This window comes from Heterocephalus glaber, unplaced genomic scaffold (genome assembly GCF_053883595.1).
Source record: "Heterocephalus glaber isolate CG9 unplaced genomic scaffold, H.glaber_assembly_v1.0 deba00001463, whole genome shotgun sequence".
In the NCBI taxonomy this organism is placed as follows: Eukaryota; Metazoa; Chordata; class Mammalia; order Rodentia; family Bathyergidae; genus Heterocephalus; species Heterocephalus glaber.
Genome location: NW_028258310.1, coordinates 18,307,956 through 18,335,640, shown reverse-complemented (window position 1 = coordinate 18,335,640; position 27,685 = coordinate 18,307,956). Strand labels below are relative to the sequence as shown.

Genomic DNA, 27,685 nt, shown 5'->3' with positions numbered 1-27,685 from the left:
TACTCACTTTTTGGTTTGTTCCCTTTTTTGGTGGTAGGGATTGAACCCAGGCAGGGCCTTGTGGATGCCAAGCAAGCACTCTGCCACTGAGCTCTACCCTAGCCCCTTTTTAGTTTTTGTGATAGGATCTTGCCAAGTTGCTTGGCTGGCCTTGACCTTGTGGTCCTTGTCTCAGCCTCCCATGCAGCCGGGATTATAGACTTGTGCCACTTATAAACTCCCCTGGCCTTTATTTTGTTGCCTTTGCTTTTACTTTTTATTTAGTGGTGTTTTTTGTTTTTGGTGCTGAGGATCAAATCCAGGGCCTTATGAATGCTAAGTTACCACTGAGTCACATCTCCAGCCCTTACTTAATTTTTATTTATATCAGAATTATAAATGCATGTAGTTTAAAGTCAGACAGATCTTACAAGCTTATTACAGACCTAAAACAGCAGTCCTCTGCCTGTCTGCCCCTTAGCTCTTTTAACGGTTTCTCCATGTTGTTTTGTTAGTATCCCTATAGCTAAATAATATTTGTAGTGTTCTACATCTTGATTTTTCAACATTTTAAAAATTTAACTTGCCACTGTGGGATACAAGGACTTACCTTTCTTGTATCACCTTTACCTGCATATATTCACTTTCTGTCCCTTCTTTTTCTGATATGCTTATATCCATATGGTTAGACTAACATTTTAGCATTTATAATAATTGACAGAAATAAATGCTATTTGCAGCTGAGACACATACTGTGGTTATTTTCCTTGGTTGACAAGACCTTATTTTCTCATAATTTTAATATTAATTTTTGTTTAGTTTTTTGTGTAGATTTCATACATAAATTTGCCAGTAGCACTAATTCATTTTCAGACTCTTCCCCCAAATATCTTAATTGTTTTTTGATATTCTCAAACACATAAGGTATTTTATTAATTTGTTTTTGGGTGGTAGTGGTGGTCCAGAGATCTTGCCTTGCTTTTTAACCTATTCTGAAAGATTACTTTCAAAGCCTGCTCTTCCTTTGTTATCCTGGGGATTTCCTTTCTCTTAATTGAGTCCCCTTTCTTTGATTCACATCTATCTCTCTTGATTTACCCACCTCATTTTCTTTTTTTTTTCCTCTCTCTTTTTTTTTTTGGTGTTTTGAGATAGGGTCTCACTATGTAGTCTAGACTGACCTCGAACTCATGGCAACCCTCCTGGCTCAGCCTCCTGAGTGCCGGGATTCCAGTTGTGCACCACCATGCCCAGCCCACTTCATTTTGTTGAAGCATGTTCTCCAGTAGCTTTCTGAGGAAGAATGCATGGGGGAGGTATTAGCTTTCCCATTGCTGAGACACAACACCTGACACCTGCAACTTAAAAGGAAGGGAAGGTTTATTTTGGCTCATTTGATCATGTTCAGCCCATGGTTAACTGACTCTAAGGCACAAACATTACAGTGAAAGGTCTGGTGGAAGAAGGCTGTTTACCAAGTCACACCCCCACTGATGCCCTCCAACCAGGTCCCACCTCCTAACATGTTCAGCTCCCCCTGTGGTCCAGTCACCTTCCCCAACCCCCACCTCTGAATACAGGAGACTTTAGGGGGATATTTTAGATCAAAACCACAACAGGGCTGTTTTTCTTTTTAAGACTGCATACCTAAATGTCGTGTCCCCCCCCCCCCCCCCCGCCCTTGCACTTACTTAGGGTTAGGGTTCGTCAACATTTTCCTTAAAATTTTGAGGAAATTTGCTCCATTGTCCTCTAGCTACCCGTGTTGCTCTTAGGAAATCTGGAGCTTTGGAGGTGCCTGATTCTTTAGGTATGACCCTCCCACACACCCCTATCTCTCTCCTCTGTCTCTGTGTCGGCTTTTCAGAGCTTCTCCTTGCCTGTGGTATTCTGAAATTTCACCATGTTGTATTTTGGTGATCTATTTTCATCCATTGTGCCAGGTACTTGTGGTCCTTCTGTCTGGACCCTTGTGTCCTTCAGTTATGGGAAATTCAGAAAAGAATTTATTTGATTTTTCTGTCTTGACTTTTTTTTTCTCTATTCTCTTTGGATTTATTTGAATTTTGGGGCTCTTGTACTAATTTTTTTTTTTGTACTGGGAATTGAACCCAGGGCTTTCATACCAAGTTGCGTCCCAAGCCTTTTTTTATTTTTAATTTTGAGACAGGGTCTTTCCCAGACTGGGCTCCAACTTGTGATCCTCCAGCCTCACACTGTCAAGAGTCCTGAGATGGGCCGGGATTTAGCTCAGTGGTTTTGCTGCCTGCTGTGCACGCGCAAGGACCCGAGTTCAATCCTGGTACCAAAAACAAAAACAAAGAGTCCTGAGATTGTAGGCATGCGCGACAAGGCCCAGTTCCTAATTCTTTATTTTTTAAAAGTATTTTTCTACCTCTTCTCTGTCTTTTTTCTCTCCTATGAGATTCTGTCAATTTTATTATCTAATTCTTTGCTAAATTTTATTTTTAAAAACTCCTCTAATTGTTCTTCCTCTTATAATACATTGTCCTTGTTTTAATGTTCTAAAATTTCTTCTTTAATTCTCTGAGATTATTGAGAGTCCTCTCCTGCCCACAGCCTCATCCATCCACACACTTTACCACCGAGTTACATCAGCTCCTTTTTTTCCCTTTTAAGTTTTCATTTTCCTGCCAGGCGTGGTGCCGCATGGCTATAATATCAGCACTCGGGAGACTAAGATAGGAGGATCACTGTGAGTTCAGTGGTACAACACGCTCCAGCACACATGCCATAGGTTTTCCACCGCCGATGGGCTATATGCCATATACTATTGTTTATGTGGTTGACTAAAACTTTATGTGGTGCTTGACTCTAAATAAATGTGAAGATGTAAGTTAAGATGGATTAAGATTAGTTACCATTTCTTCAGGTAGGTTTCTGTTAGAAGTACCCCTTTATACTTGCTTATAACTGCTCACTGTTAAGTGCTGGAGTAAATACCCTAGTAAACCCTGTGTAAGGGTCCCAGTTCAAAGAAAGCTTACAGTCTACATCACTAATCCTGACAGTTTCCTTTTCTGCCCTTCCTGAGTGAAATATCATTTGCATTCAGAAACACAAATGGTAAGTATGCAACTCGATGAATTTTGACAAATTGACATGTATATTTAACCAGACTTAGATAAAGAAACAGCATTACGAGTATTCCAAAGCTCCTTTCAGTGCCCTTTTGCTTACCCTCTTCTCTAGGGTAACCCCGTACTAGTGTGTTAGGTTCGTTTTTTTAATCTTGTTTTTCTCCTTCAGTATTAAAGATTGAACCCAGGAACTCATGAGCTACATCTCTAGCCCTTTTTGAGACAAAGTCTCACTAAATTGCCCAGAATGACCTCAAACTTGTGATTCTCTTGCCTCAGCTTCCTGAGGGGTTGGGATTACAAATAGGTGCCACCATACCTAGCTAAAACATCATATAAATATTATCACACAGTAAATCCTTTTTTGTGTCTGGCTTATTTTGCTTAATATTATGTTTGTTGCTGTAGTTTATTCATTCATGTTGCTGTATAGAATTCAATTGCATGAAGTTAACACAATTTAGTTTGCCACTGTACCATAGGCACTTGGGCAATTTCCAATTTTGTGACATGTCCTTTGAACATTTTTGTGTGGTTTCTAATAAATTTCAGTGAGTGTTTCTGTTGAATATACAAATAGGAATGGAGTTGCGGGATCATAAGGTGTAAGTAAGTTTATCTTTAGTAGATCCTGCTAAATAGTTTATAAATTTACATTCTTTTTGTGGGGGGGTACCAGGACCTTGCTGTTGCCAGCCAGGTGCAGTGACACTGAACTACATCCCCAGTGTATAAATTTACATGAGCTAAATCCCCGGCTCTAAATTTACATTCTTAAGAGCATTTGGAGAATTCTAGTAGTTTGGTGGTTTTATATCCTCAACATTTGTAATTTTCTCCTTTATTTTAACTATCTGTAGTTTTAGTTTACGTTTTGGTAATTATTAATGAAATGGAGCATCTTTTTATAAACTTATTGGCCATTTGGATATCTTTTTTTTTTTCAGTGCTAGGGATCAAACCTAGATCCTTGCTCATGCTAGGTGGTGAGTGTCCTGAACTACATCCCCAGTTTGGATATCTTCTTTTGTGAAGTGTCTGTTTAAATCTTTTGTCTGTTTTTCATTGAGTGGCTTCCTTTTTTAAAGCAGTTTATAGTTCTTCATATGTCCTGGATATGTGTCCTTGAAAAATGTATCTTCTCTCAATCTTTATGTTGTCTTTTTTGTTGTCTTAATGGTGTCTTTTGAATAAATACAACTTCTTAATTTGGGAAACATGTGAATGAACCTCTTAGTGTCCTTGGATACAAGACAGCTAATAACCATAAAAGAAGAAATAGTCCCCCTTTGAAGGATAGTAAGATGCAGGAAATTACAGAGAAAAACCTGATGTCCCCTGTGATGATCTAGAAACTCAGCTGAGGAGCCAGTCACCATACCTAAGAACTGCTGCGGCTATTTCAGTATAATGACACATAGGAATAGTGTTTTGTCAATTGGTTTCATGAAAAAACTCTTTTGACCTTGTTGACAGATGTTCACCCTAATAATTGTATACAAAGCATTAGTCAACAAAAATCTCATTGAATTAACTTCTAGCCTCCAAAATTATTAACTTAAATAATAATATTATGGCTTAAAGGGACATCTACACTTAGTAAATTAATGAAGAAGTAGAAGTGTTCTTTTGAGGATATTAAGGGAAACATGACAGTAGTAAAAAAATTATGTATAATGAGGGAATCCAATCACTGCCATCTTGATCAGAGATCCCTCTAACCACCACCATGCCCCCAGCACAGCTGCACCTGAGGACTGATAACACTGTCAGCCCTGCTATTGATAGCAGCCACTGCTCCCAGCGCTTTCCCAAGCCTCTTCCTTGGGCGGCACCCATTACTGCTTGTGCTCTCTCAAGCCTTGTTCTTGGCAGGTACAAAAACCCACAACCCTACAAAAGACCCCATAGCCTGTAGGAGAGTTGCAAGTCTGGTCTCTAGTACCAGAGCAGTCGCTCTCAGGTTTGTTGTGAAATAAACCTGTCCTGTTGAGCTTGTACCTTGTTTCTTCCTTCTTTTCCTAACATACAATGATCCTGATGTGTAGTGATAGCTAGTAAAATTTCACTGAGACACTGAAACTTGCGAATATCTATAAAGAAAGTTGCTGTGGGCTGTGGCAGAAAAGAGTTCTGCAAGGCTTGAATAACAATATATTCACATTTTTCCTTGCTTTTTGTTTTGTTTTGTTTTTTGAGACAGCATCAAGCTGTGTAGTCCCAGCTGGCCTTGAACTCACTGGAGCCAAGGCTGGCGATCCTCCTGCCTCAGTCTTCCAAGAGCTGGGATTACAGTCCTGCACCACCGCATCCAGCAATATATTCACATTTGATCCCACTCCTATAATAGTATTTCCATTTTTTAATATGTATAGTATAGCTGTTTTTCAGAAAACATATACAAATTAAATTTGTTAATAGATATGTAATTTAACAAAACTTTACGTTGGACTTTTTTTTTTTTGGTACCGGTGATTGAACTCGGGTCCTTCCTTACGCTTTCGAGGCAGGCGCCGGAACCACTGAGCTAAATCCCTGGCCCTGCATTGGACTTTTAAAAGTTGATTTCTTTGTAGTTTTAGCATGTTTTATAATTTGCTTTAGAATTAAGATTTAAAGATCTGTCTGTAAAAATGTTTCATTTACCCTAAATATGTAGGACTTTTAATGTGCATATATACATGTGGGTATATTAATGTATATATGTATATAAGCTCTTAGTAGAGGCTAGAAATGTCCTATATGCTAAGTTCAGAATCCTTTTAGCTCTTTTGTGAGTTTTAGGTATTGTGAGTTTAGGTAAACAATTTTAAAAATTGTTCTTGAAAGGTGGGCGTGGTGGAGCACGTCTGAAACCCCAGCACTTGGGAGGCTTATGAAGAAGGAACCCCATGAGTTTAAGGCCAGCCTGGGCTACATAGTGAGTTCAAGACCAGTCTGAACTACACAGCGAGACTCTGACTCAAAAAACTAAAACTAAAATAAAATAGTTCTTGAAACCTAAAAGAATTCTTGAACAGATGGCAGTTGTAATCCATTTTCTTTTTTTTTTTTTTTTTTTTTTTTTGTGCCGGGGATCAAACTTGGGTCCTTGAGCTTGCGCAGCAGGCGGTGAAACCACTCCCCGGCCCAAAACAGTATTGGAAGACATTTATTACCTAATTTTTTTTTTTTGGTGCCGGAGATTGAACTCAGGACCTTGCGCTTGCGAGGAGGCAGTGGAACCACTGAGCTAAATCCCTGGCCCTTTACATAATTTGTTTGTTTGTTTGTTTGTTTTTTGGTACCAGGGATCGAACTCCCATCCTTGCGCTTGTGCAGCAGGCGGCGAAACCACTGACCTAAATCCCCGGCCCTCCATTTTCTGTTGTAATAATTTCTTTTTTTTTTTGAAAAGGCCTACTTATATATCATTTTTTTTCTCTCTTTTAAAAAAAATAATTAGAAAAAGAAATCTGACCACAAGGGATTCTCAAACAAACTCCCAAGAATTTGGAGGAAAGTTTAAGGGAAGTTTTAGACTCACTAGCAGGAGAAAAAGTCCAAATAAAGTTCGAGCCATTTAAAATCCAAAAAATTGGGCCGGGGATTTAGCTCAGTGGTTTCGCCGCCTGCTGCACAAGCACAAGGACCCGAGTTCGATCCCTGGTACCAAAAATAAATAAATAAATAAAATAAAATCCAAAAAATCACCACATAGCACTCTACAAGTCCATAGTTGAAGTTCCAAAGTCCACAACCTATCAGGAAAGGTATTTTTCTACCCTATACACATAAATGATGAAGATCTTGCCTAAGGGGAGAGAGAGTTCGGGTAGTTGTTAATCTGTCAGAGATTTGCTTTTTACATCTGACATGGAGTCCTTTCTTACTAATAGAGAAAGCAGTCCAAACCTGTAGCTCAGCTCTTAATGGAGGCTTAAGAAAGGACTCTGAGGGCATCAGCATCATTTCAGATCACTCTGATATCTGATAATCACTGACAGTTCCCCTTGCACCTCACTAAGAAGCCCAAATTGGGAGAGATGTGGAGATTTTCTGCTGATTACCCAGTTGGGCTATCTGGAGCGAGTTTCTTCTGAGGGACCTTTGGGTATCCGCCAGAGTAGCCCTGGCCATGACTCCTCAGTTGTCACCGCAGTTTCTACTAGTTCCGTGCAGTCAGAGATCTGTGTCCGAAAGGAACCCAATTGCCTGTCTGATCAACGTTTCACCCACCATTGGGTTCAACAGGAGTGGGGATTCACCAGAGGGCAACTGGAGAAACCTGTCCTCTCCTTTGAGAGTGGCAGCTGCTTTGAGGGCAATTACTAGCTGACACTATTGGTTTAGCATTCTACAAGGGACAGATAAAAGCCTGAACTGTCTTTACCTGAGAGAATTTCATAAGAAGCCCATTTTGCAGCATTTTTAATCAACTAAGTCCAAATGCAACGTATGCAAAACAAGAATAAAATGTAATTTTAACAAAGGACAATGCATAGTAAGAGAAGCAATTTGCAGAAATTTAAAATATACAACTTAAAATTAAGACAATTTTGAAGCAAATGCTGAACAAAGGCCAGAATTTATAAAACAAAAACCAGAACTTAGGAAACAAAAAGTTATAATCTATGAAGCAAAAGACCAACATTAGAACCTCTGAAAGAAAACTTTTACCTCCGTCCAGTATCTCTCGGTAGAAGACCTTCAAAATGATATGGTGGGGGGGGGGGTTGAGGATTTAGCTCAGTGGTTTCACTGCCTGCTGTGCAAGCGCAAGGACCCAAGTTCGATCCCCGGTACCAAAAAAAAAAATGATATAGGGGGAATAGAAGTAACTCCCAAACCTTCTACGTATCTGAAACGCGAGCTCATGTTCTCTAACATCAAAGAATGAATTCTAGGAACAATGGGGGCTAGGAGTAGGAAAAATTTATTGAGAAAAAGAAGACTTCTGACTTAAGAGACAGAAGGGGGACTGGAAAGTGGGTTGCCCCTACCATTTTAAATGGTGAATAATTAGGAGCTTGTTTTTGCTTCTGTATTTCTATTTTAGAACTTTAACATCTTAGTTGAAAATAATACAGGTTTTGTTTTTGGTTTTGGTACTAGGGATTGAGCCCAGGGCTGCTCTGTCACTGAGCTACATCCTTAACCCTTATTTCTGATTTCGAGAGTCTCACAGAGTTGCTCAGGCAAGAATCAGATTTTCAATCTTTCTGCCTCAGCCTCCCCAAGTGCTGGGATTACAGGCACATAGCACTGTACTCAGATTTTGATATAGGGTTTTTTTTTTTTAACAAGTTTATTAGCCAAGCGCAGTGATGCATGCTTGTAATACTAGCTAATCAGAGATCGAGGCAGGAAGATTGCAAATTTGAGGCCAGCCTGAGCAGTCTAGCAAGACTCAGTCTCAGAAAATAAAAAAGAATGGGATGTCACTTGGTTAAGAAAAAAAATGGGGTGGGGGGGCTGTCTGTTGCCTTCACAATAAAAGTATGAAGTAGATTTTAATATACATGATTTAAAAGTAAGTCTGGTCTAGCTACTGTTTTAAATTTTATTTACTCTGTAGACAATAGTTGTATGGTTGCTGTTATCCTGTCAGATTCAAAGGGAACAAGCCAAGTATTTAGTTTTCATTTCCTTAGTTTTTAAAATTTCTTCTCTGCATATCCCTGGAGCTCTGAGCTGAGCCTGAGTTTCTCATGGAACCAACTGGAGAAGAGGACATGGTTTTAAATAGTTTGGATGTTGTTCCTTAAAAAAGATTGCGTACAGGGGCAGAGACTAGTTATTACCTATTTGAAAATACCAAGTGATTGTTCTCCTTATTCCCTAATGATTAGCAAGTCCACACTCATTGATGGTGAGCCATTAATCTGGAAGGCTCTGACTCCACGTTTACTGAAGCTGAGTGCCAGAAAACACTGGGGCCATTATTTGACTGTATCTTGGTGGAGCCATGGTTGTGAGAATTATTTGAGCATACTTAAGACACAGGTTGGCAGGTTGTTGTCAAATTGTGGTGCCACTCACAAATCTCATAGTGTTAGTACTATAGCCATAGTTGGCTCACTGAAGTGCACTTATGTATGAGGAATGATTTCTCAGCGTGTGTTGGCTTCTTAGGAAAGTTGAAGATGAGTCCCCATCTTGCCACCTTCTTTCTTTGTTACTTGGACCTAATGTGAAGATTAGAAAGTTAGGAAGAAAAGCTGTCAAATTGGTGATTGTAGTTCACAGTATTTTACTCTCTCATTTCTTTTTTTTTTTTTCTTTTGGTACCGGGGATCGAACTTGGGTCCTTGCCCTTGCGCAGCAGGCAGCAGAACCACTGAACATTAAATCGCTGGCCCAACTCTCATTTCTAAGGACTTCCATAAATACTAACTTAGAGTATTTTCTCTCTTACTAAACTAAGTATTCAACACCTGCATTTATGTTAACACTGACAGCCACAAAAACCCTCAAATAGAAAGCATTACAAACTGATGGCCTTAGGGCGGGGGATTTAGCTCAGTGGTTTCACCACCTGCTGCGCAAGCGCAAGGACCCGAGTTCATTCCCCGGTACCAAAAAACAAAACAAAACAAAAACTGATGGCCTTTCTAAGGAGATTTACTGCAGTATTCTCTTCATCTGTTATTGCATTGACTTTTAAAATCATTATCCTAATTACCTACTTTTCCTTTGCTTTAGTGATTTTGGTTTTAACTGTGTTTTCATTTTGGTATTAAGAGGATTTGCATTTATCCTTCCCTTATAACTTGAGAGATATTGTTGGGGCTGGTCTAAATCCAAGGTTAATTTTTTTGGTTTTGAAATTCACTCTCTGTGTTTCTCTGTTCCACCCGCCCCCTTCCTTTTCTCTCCCTCTCCCCTCCTCCCCCCTTCCTCCCTCTTTCCCCGCTCTTTCCCTCACTCCCCACCCTTCTGATAGTGCCAGAGATCAAACCCAGGGCCTTGTAGTACCTCATGCATGCTGGACAAGTGCTGTACCACTGAGTTAAATTCCCAGCTATTATTTTCAAAGTTATTTGTTTCAATTCTTGAAATAGGAAAAAAAAAATGATTTTCATTCTCAGCCCCCCCCCCCCCTTCTTTCTGAGACAGGATTTCTCTATGTAGTTTAGGCAGGCCTTGAACTTACTTTGTAGCCCAGGCTGGCCTCAAACTCATGGCGATCTTCCTGCCTCAGCCTCTGGAGTGCTGGGAATACAGATGTGTACCACCATACCTGGCTCCAGAACATTTTTAATCACTCCAAAGAGAAACTCAAACTCATTAGTAGCTGTCTCTTTCCCCCTTTCCCAACCCCTGGCAGCCACTAATCTTTGTGGATTTGCTTTCAAGGTTTACCTGTGCGGCAGCATGTATCCTATTTTCTGGCTGAATAATATATCATTGTATGGATCCCCACCTATTGTAAATTGGTGAACACTTGGCTGTGAACATTCATAAACAAGTTTTTGTGTGAATATGTTTTCAGTTATCTTGGATATTGTTATGGCTTGTGTCTAGATATGCCCCCAAAGCCTCATGTGGTCATAGATGGGAGTTTTCAGAGGTGGCTGGATCTAAAGTGTGTGTCCCTGAGATTGGTTCATAGTGCAATGCCAAAACAGGGTTAAGGGTGGGTAGCCTGGATAAGATACAAAATATAGTCCATAGGGTGAGTAGCTTGGGTAAGATATAAGGGACAGAAAGAGGCTTGTCCCTTGTCCTTTCCTTGCTTGCTTTTGCTGTCTTCTGCCTTCCATGAACTGTTTCTCCCCTGCGATTCCTGTCTGCCATTCCACCCTGCCTTGGAGCCAGCTGATTATAAACTGAAACCTCTATATACTGAGCTGAAATAAACCTTTCCTTCTTTAGCTTTGAGTGTTGAGTATTTTGTCTCAGCAACAAGAAAAGTAACTAAAACAGATACATTCCTAGAAGTGTAATTGCTGGATGTTTTTATAGTTCTGTTTTCAGGTAGCTTATTTCTAAAAAGAAGCTCACCAACTAAACATTACTAGGTTATGGATAGCTCACCTCTCCTTCTGGAGTTGGATTTCAGGCTTTTCTCATATTGAGCAAAGATTTGAAGGAAGTGAGCAAAAAGGAGTGGCAAAATTTATTCAAGAAGGCAAAAGTGAAAAATGGGAGAGAAACTGGCTCTGCAGAGCATGCTTGGGTCGAGTAAATAGAAAAAGAGGGTGAGAGCAAAGAAAAGTACACACTGAATCTGGGAAACACAGCATGGGCTATCATAGAAAGTTATGATAGCCAAGCCTTCATGTGTTAGATGTGCCCTTTTATGCCGTTTAAATCTCGAGGGAAACCTCGAGAACGGTTACATCTGGGCCCTGAGAAGGAGTGCTCAGATCCCACCCTCAGCCTGATGTCAGGTCTAGGCCATCCTATTGAAAACTTGCTTGAGTTCTCACTAGAAGTCCTTGCCTATGTCCTGGATCTTGTAATTAACAGGTCCTGCCCACTTCACAGCCACCTTTTGCCACACCCTGATCTATCTCAATTCTATTTTTAACTTTTTTGAGAAACTTCTAAACTTTTCATAACAACTACACAATTTGTTTTCCCACTACATGTCTTTTATTTTAGCTGTTTTAATGGTATATGTAATGGTTTCTTATGTTTGGACTTGTATTTCTCTGATGAGTTAATAATGAACATTTTGTATTTACTGGCCATTTGTATGTTGTCTTTGGAGAAGTGTCTGTTTAAATCCTTTGTTTGAGCTGGGCATGGTGCCTCACGCCTGTAATCCTAGCACTTGGGAGTCTCAGGCAGGAGGATCTCTGTGAGTTCAAGGCCAGCCTGGGCTACATAGAGAGACCCTGTCTCAGAAAAACAATCCTTTGCCTATTTTTATTTATTATTACTACTATTATTTTGGTGGCACTGACTAAGGAACCCAGGGGTGCTCTACATCCCTAGCCCTTTTTAAAATTTATTTTGGGACAGGATCTTGCCAGGGTGTTCCGGCTGGCCTCAAATTTGGCGATTCTCCTCCCTTCACATCCCAAGTAACTGGGATTACTGGCCATGTATGCCTGTCTAAATCCTTTGCCCTGTTTAACTAGGGTTGCCATTTTATTATTGAGGGCCTGTTATCTTGTCAAAAGTATTTGAAAATATTATATATAATAAAATTTGTGTAGTCCTCACAAACTTTCTGTTTCTGAATAACAAAGTAAAATAGCATACTCAGTTGTTTACTGAAAGAAATGTGGTTGTTTACTTCCTGGTAATTACACCGTCTGGTCTCGTAGGATTTAGAGTATGCAGAAATAGTGGGTTGGTAATGAGAGGTTTAAAAATTGCATTACGAAGTAAAAGTTTTTAGAAATTGACTCTAGAATTAAAAATGGTAAATAACCTTTATAGGGCCAGGAATTTAGCTCAGTGGTGCCACCACCTGCCTTGCAAGTGCAAGGTCCAGAGTTCGATTCCCAGTACCACCAAAAAAAAAAAATTTATAGCTAGAGGTTAAGCCCTGACTCGGAATTTTCTGATTGATTGTTAATAACTTAAAGAAGTGACTTAAAATTTACAAGAAGTAAGTGGTGCAAATATTTGAAACTTTATGATTTTATTGAATAGGTTGGCATTATTTTTCATACGCTTTTTGTATTTGGATGAGTTAAGAGGTATATATTGATACCTCTCCTCAAGTATAAGGATTAATGTATTTTATTTGGTAGGGTTCTTCATTGTTTTTCCATTCTTAGTAAATACAGACTGAATGACTTTGATATATTTTTAGGTACTGCCAATCAATGCAGTTATAAATGTTGCCCCTTATGAGCCCCAGTCCTAGCCCTCAGTCTGCTATTGCTCAAAAATAGCTCAATTCCAAAATGATTTATCTATAGAGCTTCTTAGGGGAGAATAGGGTTGAAGTTTTCTTCCTGGGGTGGAAATTCAAATATAAATTTAAACCTATAGAGTACAAATATCTATAAACTTAAAGTTTGCTTCTGTTTTAACTAGAATTGTATGTGATTTCTATATTGAAGGTTGTTGTTGGTTTTAATATGTGGTCTTACCATGCGTGTCGCCTAGACTGGCCTTGACTTCCAGGGATTAAGTGATCCTTCTGCCTCAGCCTCCTTGAGTAGCTAGAATTATGGGCACAGGCTGCCACTCCTAGTTCTTGGAGATTTTTTTTTTTTGTACCGGGAATCCAACTTGGGTCCTTGCACTTGCAGGGCAAGCAGCGGAACCACTGAGCTAAATCCCCGGCCCTGTTGGAGATTCTTTAAAATACCATATATTTGGGAGGCTGAGGCAGGAGGATGGCAAGTCGAGGCTAGCCTAGGTAATGTAAGAAAACCCTGTCTCAAAATTAAAATAATTAATAGAAGGGGTTGAGAGTGTAGCTCAGTAATAAGAGTGCTTGTCTAGCATACGCAAGGGCTTGTGTTCAGTCCCCATTACCACATACACACACACACACACACACACACACACATACACACACACATACACGTCATATTTATTTCTAGTAGTACTTGGATCCAGAGGAAATTGATAAGAAAACGGAAGAAAGCTTTATTTTAGATGTGCTGTAGTTGAATTAATCCTAAGAACACAACAGAAGCACCTGTTTGTAGATGAATATTTTTTAAATTACATATCATCATGCCAAGAGGCACCACATCAGATTGTGATATATCTAAAATAGGAGCATATATCTAAGAATATATGTAGTTTAAGATTCTATTGTCCAGCAAATTATTATTTAGCATAGATGCTGATACTACCTTTTTGAAAGTGGTTGCCTCTTTTACCTCAGTTTTGTTTTATTTTAAAACACCTTTCTTAAAAAAAAAGTTTTTTAAAAAACCTCTTTTTTGATGGAACATAATCTTATCACCAGCATTATAGAAACAAGCCATAGTGGGAAGGCTATGTAGTGAGTTCTTGGGGTTATCTGAGAATGTGGAGCCTCCAAAGGCATAATAGGAATTTTAATTGTTATTTATATTTTTCCTTTTCCTTTTTTTTTTTAGTCAGAAATATTACTGCATGATTCTAAAATAGTGAATTTTAATGGAGAATTTCACCTGGTGATGTCTTTTTCTTACCAAAGAGAAAAGTGAGGTTTCTGAGAAGGTTGGAATTTCTTTGCTCTGTTGTATCTGTTACTGTCATGTGGGGGTGATCAAATTTCACGTTTCCAGGTTGCTAGGAGACAGCCTGTTTTATAGGTAGTGGCATTTAAGACCTCTTTACCTCTTTATTCTTTGAATGTCTATATTTCTTAGAGTTGCCTTGCTTCCTTTCTGAAACCTAAATTATGCAGAAGAAACATGTTTACTTTGACCCAGCTCAGGAAATCTGAAACAGGTTAGAAATGTCAAGCGAGGTTGAAGTAAAAGACATTACTAGCTGCCATACAGTAAGGCAGTATTCTTGAAAAATCATTTTTCTCCCTCTTCTTGCTGTCAATTCTTGCTTCTTTTTGCAGCCACCCTGCCTGTGGCACAAGATTGAAGGGGTTGAGAATACCTTTTTGAGAGTGTCACATGATGTTAAATCAGTAATTCTGGTGAACCATGGTCTCAGGAACTCTCTTAAAATAATTCACTGATTTGGTGTCCCAAGGTATTTGGCTCTACTATAATAATTTTCCCCATATACTTTCATTTACAAGAAAAATCATCTTAGGTTACAATAATTTATTTTGGAAGTGCCTTAAGTTTAAGATTAGATTACTAAGGGTTCAAAAAATGTGCCCATGCGATAGATGCTGATGAGAATATGGCACAAGAAAGAATCATTTGAAGTTGAATTCTTTGCAATATTCATTAGAAATGTTTTCTTAGTATCTGATTTTAAATAGCCTTGGGACTGGAGATTGAGATGGTTGGTTAACATTTAATGGATTAAGGAGCTCTGTTTCAGGTTATGACACCTCAGGCCCTCAGTTGTTCTGTTTCATTTCATGATAAAGTACTTTGTTAACAGTATGGTGTAGAGGTGATGTGTATTTTAATAGTACCTCAGCATACTCTGCATTTCATGATGATAATGAAGCCAGGATCAAAGTCCTGAATTGGTTACATCAGTAAATATCCTGTTACTGGTTTACAGATTGGCTCCCAATCTCAGCCAGTTCATCTTTTAAATAAATGTAGTTGTCACACTGGAAAAAAATATCAGCGATGTCTTCATTTTATGACTTGGGTAGACTGCAGGCAGATACATTTTCAGTCTAAGTTATTTAAAATAACTGAAAGAGGGATGAGTATTTATCTCAGTGGTAGAGATGACCTAACATGCTTTATATGTGCATTAAAATCTGAACTTTTTATTCAGTTGCAGAATGAAGAAGAGCCCGGGGAACCCGAACAGGTTGTAGGTGATGCTCCTCCACCTTACAGCAGCATCTCTGCAGAGAGTGCAGGTAGGTGACACAGCAAGATGATGCATGGACTCCTTAAGTAATGCTTACTTGTTGACCTTGTGTTTATTGGTATTTTGCTTTTGCATTCTGAAGTTGTCCTTGGCTTTGTTTTTAATTTGAAGCCTCAGGTAAAAGAGATGCACCATCACTGTTCTGAGAAACAAATAAAATGGCTTTTGTTGTTGTTGTTTTGAGACAGAGTCTCACTATATACTTCAGACTGGCCTTGAATTCACTCTGTAGTCCAGGGGAGCCCAAACTTGTGTTGATCCTTCAGGGCTGGGATTACAGGCATGCACTGACCCATCCGGCAGAGATTTTGGTTTTTGAATAGAGCTCAATTTCATTCTAACTAAAAAAAAAAAAAATTCATTCTAACTGACTCTTCAGATAAAGGAATAGAAATTCGGGAACTGGGTAATCACCTAATTTTTCTTTCATGATCATTTTTTATTAGCTGTTTTGCCCCCCTTTTAAGTCCATTTTTAAAATTAGTATATGTTTGTGATACATAATAGACACATTCATCATGGGGAATTGGTACATGTACAAATTGCATCTTGATCCTTTTTACTTTTGCTTCCCTTCCTGTCCCTTCCTCTCCCTCATCTCCAGATCCCCTTCCTGTCTCTACTTGCCCTTAGGGATTCTAGTGTCTGTAACCAGGAATATACTGTCATTTTTGCTAGTAAATTGTTGTTTTTGTTTTTCCAGTACTGGGGATCGAAGCTACTGGCCCTCTGCCTCTGAGCTACATTTCTCTGAGCTACATCTCAAGTCCCTCCCCACTTTTTCTTTTTTAATTTGGAGGCAAAGTTTTGTTAAGTTGCAAGTTTCTGGGGCTGGCCTCAAACTTGCAGTCCTCCTGTCTCAGCCTCCCTGATAACTGATGTTGTTAGTGTGTGCCACCTTGCCCAAGTATACTAGTAAATTTTTTTTTTTTTTTTCCTACCAGGGATCGAACTCAGGACCTTGCTCTTGCGGGGCAGGCACCATGCCACTGAGCTAAATACCTAGCCCTTTTTCTTTCTTTCTTTTTTTTTCAACTGCTAGGTATTGAACTTAGGGCCTTTGCACAGAGCTATATCCCCAGCCTTTTTATTTTTTATTTTGAGACAGAGCCTGAGAAATCCTCCTGCTTCAGCCTCTTAGAGTGCTGAGATTGCAAGCGTGTGCCACCACACCTGGTTAATGCTAGTCTAGTCTTAATTGAAAATTGAAAAACTTGAAGTCTCTGAACTTTTCATTTTCTATTGTTCCTGATAGTTTAAACTTCCCTTGTTTCTCCTTTAGTCTTCACATATTATGCTAGGTTATCTGATTTTCATGTGTATGTGTGGAAGGGATGTGGGAGGAGAAGAAATGTGTGTGGTTGAGAGCCTAACCAGTTCTGCTATAATTCCTCAAAGTTGACCAGTTTCAATAGGAACCTTTTTCACAGTCTCTAAAACAGGACTAAGTGGGCTGGGGATTTAGCTCAGTGGTTCCGCCGCCTGTTTCGCAAGCGCAAGGACCCAAGTTCGATTCCCCGGTACCAAAAATAAATAAATAAATTTATTTATTTATTTTAAAAACAGGACTAAGACAGGCAAATAGCCGGCCCATGTGCTGCTCCTGAACCCTCGCTGCTGCCAGGCTAGGTGGCCGTTGCAGACATCGTTCATCCCCACAGAGCCCAAACAGCCTCAGGTCCTGTGCAGTGCAGCACTTGAAGTGGTTGTAATGGTTGGTGGTGAGGTTAAATCTATTGGTGATGTCTCTGGTTTGGAGGCTGCCTAGTTATGCAGGACACAGCTCAGATAGTGTTTCGCTTCAGTTTCTGAACTCTTACATTAGTTTTCTTGTACTTCTATCTCATTGTATAGTTGTGATTCTTTTTATTTGTAAGCAGCTGAAACTAACCCTGCTAAATTTAAGTGTTTGGAAAAATTCTAGGTTATCTCATTGCACCAAATCAACATCCGTACTTGGAAAGAAATCACAGTGCTATCCCCTGTTCACTTTCCTGTGCAGACCATAAATACTGGTCTTCCAGTAAATGTACCCAGTGAAAACCCTAATTCATTAATAAGAATTTAAATTTCCTGTTTTATTAATGATAAAAAAGTCCTTCACATTTAGCTATTCAGAATCATAATGTAATTTTTTACCTGAACACTTGAGTTTCTACCTTCTTTGGTTGTAAAACTGCTGACCATTTTAGAGCTCTTTTTTTTTTTGGCACGGGAATCAAACTCGGGACTTTGGGCTTGCAAGGCAGGCAGCAGTACCACTGAGATAAATCCACAGCCCCTTAGAATGTTTTGATTAAAAAATGGGTCCTCTATATCCTGCTCCCACCTTATTGTCAGGTCATGCATCCCATTGCTGCCAGCATGGGGGTCCCTTCTTTCTTTGTGTTTGTGTTTGTCTTGTGGGCCTGAACAGTAAATAATAAAGCTTCTCAAGCCTGGTATAGGGTAAAGATAAGCAATTTCCCATACCTACAGTCTGAGTTTTGTAATATTTCATCTAAATACTCAGAGGGCATGGAAAATAGAGGAAAAGAATGGGAAAGAAACTTCCTGGGTCTCTGTTGAGCTCTTTGCGTTGCAGTTAAGTATCAGAAAAATGCGCTTTTATAAATTGAAAATTATTCAAGAAGATTAATGTTTTTGTCATTTATTAACTGGAGTTTTCTTTCTTCTTGTTTTCCTTTTCTAAGATGAGTCCTCAGGGCCAGGAATTTAGCTCAGTGGCACCATGCCTGCCTCATAAGCGCAAGGACCTGAATGTGATCCCCAGTACCAAACAAAACAAAACAAAAGAGTGCTCAGCTGATCATGGTGGTACACACCTGTAATCCTAGTTTTTGGGAGGATGAGGCAAGAGAATCACAAGTTCAAGCCCCCAGCCTGGGTAACTTCATGGCTTAGCAAGACTCTGTTTCAAAATTAAAACTGATAAGGTTTGGGCCCAGGATTTAGCTCAGTGGTTTCGGCACCTGCCTCGCAAGGTCCCAAGTTCGATCCCTGATACCAAAAAAAAACCAAACTGATAAGGTTTGAGGATGTAGCTCACTGTGAAGGCCATGGGTTCAATCCCTAGTACCACTAGCTAGCTAATTAGCTAACTATATATATTTTTTTAAAGGGTAGGGGTTGTAGCTCAGTATGAAGGCTTTGCAAATGAAAAAAAGAAGAAAACTTCTACAATGGCCTTTCCCCCTTCATTGCTGAATTAGCATTGCTTATTTAGATCTGAATTCTATCTGGAGCTGATTAATCTGTATAGTATGAAATAATGATCAAGATTAATTTGCTTTTCCACTAAATTTGAAGATCTGTTTGAGGAGAATTAACATCTTTATAACATTAAGTCTTCCTGCGGGGGATATAGCTCAGTGGCACTGTGCCTGCCTCGCAAGCACAAGGTCCTGAGTTCGATCTCTTGTACCAAAAAAAAAAGTGTATGAGACATTAAGCCTTCCAACTTATGAACATGACGTATACCTCCACTTATTGAGGTCTTAAATTTCTCTGAATATTTTATAATTTCCAATGTAGAGGTCTTACACATCTTTTACTAGATGTAATCCTGCATGTTTGCTGTGTTTTAGCGTTGTTTGTTGTTGACCTATGCAAATACAGTTTTTGGGGTTATTAAACAGTGTGCCCAGAAACTTTGCTAAATTCATGTATTTTGGTAGCTTATCTTTGGGTTCTTTTTAGTTTTCTCCATATGCAGTAATGTCATCTGTGATTGATAATTATTTCTTCCTATTTTTTTCTCTTTTTTGGTGGTACTAGGGATTGAACCTAGGGCCTCACATGCTAGGCAAGGGCTCTACCACTGAGCAACACCCTAGACCCCTTTTCAGTTCTTATGTTTTTCATTTTCTTGCTTTTTTTTTTTTTGGTACCAGAGATTGATCTCGGGACCTTGCACTTCTGAGGCAGGCGGTGGCACCACTGAGCTAAATCCCTGGCCCTTTCTTACTATTTTGTACCAACTAGGACTTAAACCTTTGGTTAGAAGTGGTGATACCAGTAGTAGACATTTTATCTCATTCTCTAATATTAGGGAAAAAACATTTAGTAATTTGCTCCTTTTTTCGGGGAGGGGGGATAGAGATTTGTGATCAAATTAAGAAAGTTTTTATTCCTATTTTGCTATGTGTTTTTAGTGAGTATTGAATTTTATCTACCTTTTCTATTTCAAGATAAAATATTTTTCTTTTTTCTACTAATAAGATACATTGATAATTTCAGTAGTATATTACAGTAAAAATTTTGGCTTTAAAGAAAAATGTTGATGAACTATAGAAATTTTTCAAAAATTTAAATTAAAAATTATATAGACATTTGATCCACTTACAAATGCATTTTTCCTGATTATATTGAATCTTTTGTAATAGAGGTCAGTGAAAATGCAGGTGCATTATAAAAAGAAATAAAGATTTAATAGAGATAAATAATTGTTCTGTAACTGAATTATTTTAAGCATTATTAGAGAGAACAATACATAATAAGTAATGTAAAAGAGTCAAAGTGCCAGAACAAAGCTATAAAAAATTAATTTTAAGCCTTTTTTCCCTTTAAAGTTAATTTTCCTGTTTGACAATAGAAAAAAATCAGAATACAGGTGTACATACACAGTTTTTTTAGCTTACCTTATTTCTCTATTAAAATTAAATGCTTTTTGAGAAGATCTGCAGTAGTGTTTAAAAAGAAATTGAAAGTTAAGCTGCAAAGTAAGTCTGGGCTTTAAGTAATTGGGAAGTGGATAAATTTGAAAAATCACTGCTAGGCTCTTACATTCAACTGTAACTGTCTTGGTTCAGTTATTCTACATGTACTCTTACGGAAATGCCTGGGTTTAGCTTGCTACAATTTGCGGAATCCTTTTATTCCTTTAGTTCAGATAAGTAATCATCAGCTATTGTGACTTCATTTTTTTTTTTTCTTCAGCATATTTTGACTACAAGGATGAGTCTGGGTTTCCAAAGCCTCCATCTTACAATGTGGCTACAACACTGCCCAGTTACGATGAAGCCGAGAGGACCAAGGCTGAAGCTACCATTCCTTTGGTTCCTGGAAGAGTAAGTATAATTTGCCATCCCGAATACTTGATGGGCAGCTTTATGGGAGTTAATATATTTTTGTTAGCCAATTTTGAGTTATTATGGTTGATTAGTCAGTTTAGTTAATTTTAAACACATTTTCTTTTCAGATAATATCTCTTTCTGAAAATGATGAGATTAAGAGGTATAAATAAGCAGAAAATGACCAGTGAAATTAGCTGATTTTCCCTATTTCTAAGACTAGTAGGTATCTCTGCTTTCTTGCATCTGCTGGGGTGGCTGAAACATCTTGGAGCAGGAGCTGATTTCGGAAATACAGACTTTTTCTTGATTCTGCACACTTAATATTTTGATGTTAGGTGTAGATGGTAGGGAGACCTATGGAGAGAACAACTCATAAAAGGGACTTTAACAGTCATATAGATGAACCTTGTGCTTCCAACAGTTCAGATCATGCCATTTATGGGGGTACAGTGAGATCAGATCCCATCTAGTGTGCTGTTGATTCATGGAGGTTAAGGTAGGATATGATGTGAGCCTGCACTGCTTTTTGGGCACTCTTGGCTCTTGATGTTAGACTTGTTGGTAAGTGATATCGATGCGGTTTCATAAATATTTGTGCAGATTGATGCGGTTAGGGCCCCAGGCCAGATATTAGGAGAATGAGTGCAGGATGCAGTCTCCAGGAATGTGGAAGTGATTAAGGTTCCACCCTGTATTCTTGGCAGGAAGTTGTAGTGAATCATAAAAACAGAAGCCTAGAAGCCTAGCCTGGTAGTGCAGTGGCATAGGCTCTAGAGGTTCCTCTGGTTTTAGGGTAATACATAGATTATAAACTATACCTATTATAAGGAGTAGCAATCTGAAAAACCCAGTTTGGAAGAGCCTAGTCCTGCTAATCTGCATTCAAATCTTATAGGTACCAGGAAGAAACTATTAAACCTCATGGAGCTTATTGTCAAAAGACGAAACAGTCAGACTAACGTAACAGCCATATATTGGAAGCAAATATGCTGGGTACTATGCTGGATGCTCTTCTATATTTTATATATTGTTTTCAAAAGATGGAAAAATTTAGGGCCAATTGCCCAAAGTCGTTTGATTAGTAAGTAGCTAAAGTGAGTCAGCTTGAGATAGAGTAGACTCCAAAGGGCTTTCTTGTATGTTCTACTGTATTCTGCAGAACTGTTGGAAATATGGTAAATATACAAATGTGGAAATTAATTCTGATTACTCACAGAACTCTTCAGAAATCTTTTGACAGGTAGACATATTTAGAAGCTTATTAAAGCTCTATTAATCATCAGATGTATATGTGGCATTTTTTTCCTATAAGGTGCTATATATTTTGCAGTGTGTAAGTGGTAAGCCTTATACAAATCAGGATACAGAGTTTAAAATCTAGCTAGGGTAAAAGGCCAACAAATATATCTACACTACACAAGAGCAATGGGCATCAAGATCTGTGACTTTAATAGGTGATCATGGAAGAAGATGGATAAGAGTTCCAGAGGGAAAAAGCCCAGAAAGCAGATATGAATTCAACCAGGTTTGGGGCAGTACTGTGGATATAGTGATTGGTTTTGCATGAGTATGACATTTGTCAAGGCTGGTACGAAGGTAAGACCCGAACTTTTGTTTGCAGAATTCTTGGAATAGCTAGGCTGAGACATAAAATCTTAGTACAGTATGTAGCTCACAAAGAGTCCTTCAGAGTTTTTGAGCAGGAGTATGGAAGGACTATTACAGTGTTTTGGAAATGTTAATCTGGCAAGAATTTATGGGAGGAATCATTACAGAAGAGATATGAAGGACAGGAAGAACAGAAGGCATTTCTAGTGGTTTTTTTTTAATAGCGAAGTTTATTTTATTTTATTTTTTGCAAAGTTTTATTAAAGATAGGAAAAGAAACAGGCTCTGCAGGAGAGTTTGGGCGAAGTAAAAGGAACATAAGTACACCCGACAACATGAGGGCACCCACTGTGCAAGAGCGAACACAGTGGCCATTTCTAGTGTTATTAGATGCTATACCCATGTATTTTAGAGTATATCTCTGGGCTCTTATACACAGATCTTTTTCTGCCAAGTCAGAATAGTAATATTTCATGTTTTTAAAAATTATAAAATGCATTCTTATAAAAATTGCAAACATAGAGAAAGTGTGTGCAGTTTGAAAAGGAGGTTGTCACTGGCATCCTTTTACTCTAGTTTACACTCATAGGAGAACTGCTAGTTACAGTTTGGTATGGATCCTCCTGTTCCATTTTCTGGTAAGGAAATGTCCTTGGGACATTTTCTTTTTCATTTGAAGAGCCATCTTTGAACCAGGTAGAACTCTTACCACTTTTACTTTTAAATTATATTGTTACTTTTAAATATCTCAGTACATACCTGAATCAATTGAAAAGGTAGTCCACATATGTTGATCTTGGTCAGGATCAGTGTTCCTTCTAGAGCTACAATGCTGTCTTTTCAAGATGGGATTGTAAAGATCTTATCTGCCAATAAGATTGGAGGTGAGTTTGTTTTGGGTCTGTGTACCAGTAAAAAACAAATGTTAATGGAGTTGAGCCATGGGTAACCTTGTATAGACTTTTATATATGCTTATATTGTCGTTTTACCACCTCCCTTCCAAGCAGGTCAATTTTATCTCAATAGACCCCGATTACTAATACCATATACCAGTAGTGGCAGACTGTTTGTATCATTGAAAGCTTCACCATCACTGCTGTAGGTCCTGAACATGCCCTAGACTACTGAGATTGTAGCATCTCAGCCAAATGTATAAGTAATTATTTTCTCTTTTTATTTCTTGATTTTTTTGTTTGTTTGTTTGTTCAGTACTGGGGATCAAACTCAGGACCTTGAGCTTCCAGGCACGGCACCACTGAGCCAAATTCCTGGCCTGTTCTTGAGATTTTTTTTTTTTTTTTTGGTACCGGGGATCGAACTTGGGACCTTGCGCCTGTGAGGCAGGTGGCGGAACCACTGAGCTAAATTCCCGGCCTCAATTTTTGAAGTGTATTCTTATAAGAATTCAGATTGGGGCTGGGTATGGGTATGGGTAGAGATCATGCTTACCATGCATGAGGGCCTTGGGTTTGATCCCAAGCACCAAAAAATAATTTGAATTATAAAATGAAACATTCATTTAGAAAACTGCAGATAGAAAACAAGATTTCTTTCTAATTATTTCTTTGGTGGGTGGGTACTGGGGATCTAACTCGGGACTTTGGCTTGCGAGGCAGGCAGTGGAACCACTGAGCTAAATCCCCGGCCCTAATTATTTCTTAGGTATAATGCAAAGTAAAAAATTTTAAATATACTGAGGCTCTAATGCTGATAGCTTTGAATTGAACCAGACCAATACATTTTGTCCTTGGTGCTCAATATTTGCCTTTTATCTTTCTTCATGTCTTTCCTTTGCCTAGAAATAATTTATTATTAATTTACCTTATTTTTATTTAGGATGAGGATTTTGTGGGTCGTGATGATTTTGATGATGCTGACCAGCTGAGGATAGGAAATGATGGGATTTTCATGTTAACTTTTTTCAGTAAGTATATACATGCAAGCAGAGTAACTTCATGCAAACCAGAGAGCTTTGGATTCATCTATGAAAAATATGATTAAGGCAGCAATGGGAGTGCTGCATTTTCACATGAGCTAATCTTCATCTTTTAGGTCAGCAGGGGCTCTTAGCATTGCTCATATTCATGCTCATCTCTAGAATAGGACTCAAATGCCTTTTTCTGGTGGAGTTTTTTCTGAAAGGTTCTATTGTCTGATAGATCAAAGTCAGCCCGATTTTTCTCCCTTAATTTTTTTTGTATTTATCTTTTCATGAGCTTCACTTAGATATGAGCAATTATTTTATTAGCTTTATTAAAAACAAAGAAAATGCAATGCTTTAGAGGTGACTTTATGTAAACTTTAAGAATTCACAGATGAATAAGTTGAATTAGATGATTTGGGAGCAGCAATTTAATGTCCAAGACATTTATTTACTTAAGTATTCAGTACACTGCAAAAAGCCCAAGTCATGAGTAACAGTTTGGTGAATTTAAGGCTTTTTTTTTTTTAACAGTGAATAGCAATAGACATAATAGTGTAAAACATGCTAGTCAGACAAGATATTTTCTTGTTGCTTAGAGGGGAAGACAGAAAGGTGGGTGTTGGGGAGGAGGTAGGGTGAGGCCTGTGAAGGGTAAGTCATCTTTTATCCTTGGGAAAGTCACTTAAGCAGAGGCAGATATAAAGAGCACTATTGTTCCTTGGCTAACAAGGAACAATGTCTGAATCTTTTCCTGGTCTGCTTTTACAGTGGCATTCCTCTTCAACTGGATTGGATTTTTCCTTTCTTTTTGCCTGACCACCTCAGCTGCAGGAAGGTATGGGGCCATCTCAGGATTTGGTCTCTCTCTAATTAAGTGGATCCTGATTGTCAGGGTAAGTTGTACAACAGAAAAGGTAGATTCTGCCAAGAGACAATACTTAAAATGATTTTGGATCTTCAATTTTTGAAAATTATCTCAACATTTTTTTTCTTCCTGCAGCCTTTGCCCTGAACTACACTTCCCTCCTTTTGAGGCAGGGTCTCCCTAAGTCGCTGAATTGCTCAGACTAGACTCAAACTTGTGATACTCCTGCTTCACCCTCCTAGAGTGCTGGGATTACAGCCATGTGTCACCATCCCCAGCTTATATCAACATTTAAAATTCTATTTGTTTTGTCTTTCCTCTGGTTTCATGATAAAGTTGAACCAAAATCAGTTGCAAGTGGTTACTACATACAAATTTTATAGTGAAGTTTAGTGGATGTTGGTCTGTTCTATAGGTATTTCACCAGCTCCTTGCTTTGTTTTTAGTGTTTATAATATATTGTATGTGTACAATCTGAGTTAGTTGTTTTCTAATAAAAAGGTTATCACCTCTGTCGTGTCTTATCAAAAGTAGGCATTCCTCTCATTAATTCTTCATATAATTACTTATCTCCTTCCTTGCACCTCCTTCTGTCCCTCCATTACCTTCTTTCCAGGACTAGTCATGCCAAAATGTTTGGGGATCCAAAAGTGTTCAACAACTGTTACTCTGTTAGGGGTCAACCTATGAAGTAAGTTAAGGAGATGTATGTTTTCATTGATTTGGGAGTTGCCTGTTAAAGTTGCATGAAATAACTTAAAGTTCTCAGAGATCTTAGCTTTAAAAATATTTTCTAGCTGGATATACTGTAATCCTACTCCTCAGGAGGCTAAGGCAAGAGGATTTAGTTCGAAGCTAATCTGGGCTCCATAGTGAGGATGAAGCCAGCCTGGATTACATAGTGAGACCCTGTCTCAAAAAGAAAAACAAAAAAATTTAAAGTATTCTGTGACTTTCAATACGTGTATTGCAAGTGCCAGCCTTAGAGACAAAACCAGTTTATTCGTTATAAATTGGCACACCAGCCAAACAATTGGCATTAGCACTATTGGATAAGCAAAGTAAAATTATCATCGATAAATATTTCTAGAAGGGTAAATACTATGTGAGCAAGACTTTTTTAAAAAACAAATTTTGTATACTTTCAAAAACTATAAAGCTCACATATTTAAAGGTTGCTTTTTCATGAAAGGAAACAGATTTGCATTTGTCATAGCTTTCATATTAGTAATATATAAAATACTGTCTGAGCTGGGCATGGTGGCACATGCCTGTAATCCCAGCATTGAGGCTGAGGCAGGAGGATTGTTATGATTTCGAGGCCAGCCTGGACTACATAGTGAGTTCAAGGCCACCTAAACTACAAAACAAGACCTTTTCTCAAAAGAAAAAAAAAGGGAAAAAAAAAAAAAACACATTTTGAAATTATTGTAAGGATGAAATGACAACAATGGCATAACAAAGTCTCATGTTTTGTATGTCCTTAAATTAATATATGAAATTGTATCTTATTAATTTGCTATAAAGTGCTTGCCTCATTTTTCCAGTTTTCCACCTATTTCCCTGGATACTTTGATGGTCAGTACTGGCTCTGGTGGGTGTTCCTGGTTTTAGGTAAGTACTTTTAATGTAAGGAGAAAAATGTTATGTTAAATTCCATAGCTAAAATTACTTTCAGTAAATTGTCATCTCACTTATTGTATAGTAATATATTAATCATCAATTAAAAGTATAAAGTATAATTTTTTTAAATGTTTCTTTCATAAAGATGAAGCAGTTGTCACCATCGAAGTAGTAATATGCACCTTTATAAAGGCTCTTTGTAGGATTAGGTTTTTCCTAACCCATTTATATCTTTTTCTCCTGTGATCAGCAGAATACGCTAATATGGTGACCTGGTCTGTGGAGACACCCCCCTGACACCCCCACCTCCACCGCTCCCCCTGAATTATTGCCACAGAAGGTTCACAAACTAAGCCTCAGTTTGCTTATAGGCACATTATAACTAGTTGAACTAACTCATGGATGTATGTAGCTTATCTTTGGTTAATCTGTCAATAAATAGCAAAAAGTGTGTAGTCTTATTAGATGTAACTTCTGAAAGAACCATTATGGGTTTCCAGAATTCTTCAGTTTACCATTGGGGAGCATAAGAATTATTTTTGAGTGGGTAGGAGGCTTTTTAAAAATATGTCTAAGTAGTTCAGGCCATCAGTCTTCAGCTCTAAATATTTTAAAGTCCAGTCCTAAAAATTAAAGCAAAGAAATGAATGCTAGGGTGAATTATTTTAATATGACTTCATTATTTATAAAGAAAATGTATGTTATGCACTAAGAGTCCACCATCACTGTCATTTCTACAGAGCAGTAGTAGGGCCATCTTATAACTGTTAATTATGTGATTGACTTACTGTACATCTTTGACATCACTTCCTCCTGTCTCCTGGCTTGGGCCTTCTTATTGCCTCCTTATTAGTGCTTGATAGTGGTGCTGCTGCTAATGGGACTAGCTAGGGCACCCTAACACCAGTGCCCACCAGGTGCTTAAAAGATTCACTTAGAAGCCTTTGTAAATAGGGAAGGGTGGAGGGGGTGAAGGGAGGGCTAGGAATGGGGAAAAAATAAGAATCAAGATGCATCATGTAAAGGTACAAGTTCCCAATGAGAAATGTAATTGTGTTGTATACCTAAAATATACCAATAAAAGAATTTAAGAAAAAA

At 38.3% G+C, this 27,685-nt stretch overlaps 1 protein-coding gene across 3 annotated transcripts in view; it reads left to right on the top strand.

Moving 5' to 3' along the window:
• The window catches only part of Ndfip1 (Nedd4 family interacting protein 1), a 107,633-nt gene that overhangs the window by 70,454 nt on the left and 9,494 nt on the right, over positions 1-27,685 (top strand). For all 3 annotated transcript variants that reach the window (XM_004854314.3, XM_021266134.2, XM_004854313.2), the window contains 5 exons: positions 15,393-15,480; positions 20,430-20,560; positions 24,012-24,099; positions 24,868-24,992; positions 26,512-26,578. In XM_004854314.3, the coding sequence (XP_004854371.1) occupies positions 15,393-15,480; positions 20,430-20,560; positions 24,012-24,099; positions 24,868-24,992; positions 26,512-26,578 (499 nt within the window). The remainder of the gene's footprint in view (positions 1-15,392; positions 15,481-20,429; positions 20,561-24,011; positions 24,100-24,867; positions 24,993-26,511; positions 26,579-27,685) is intronic.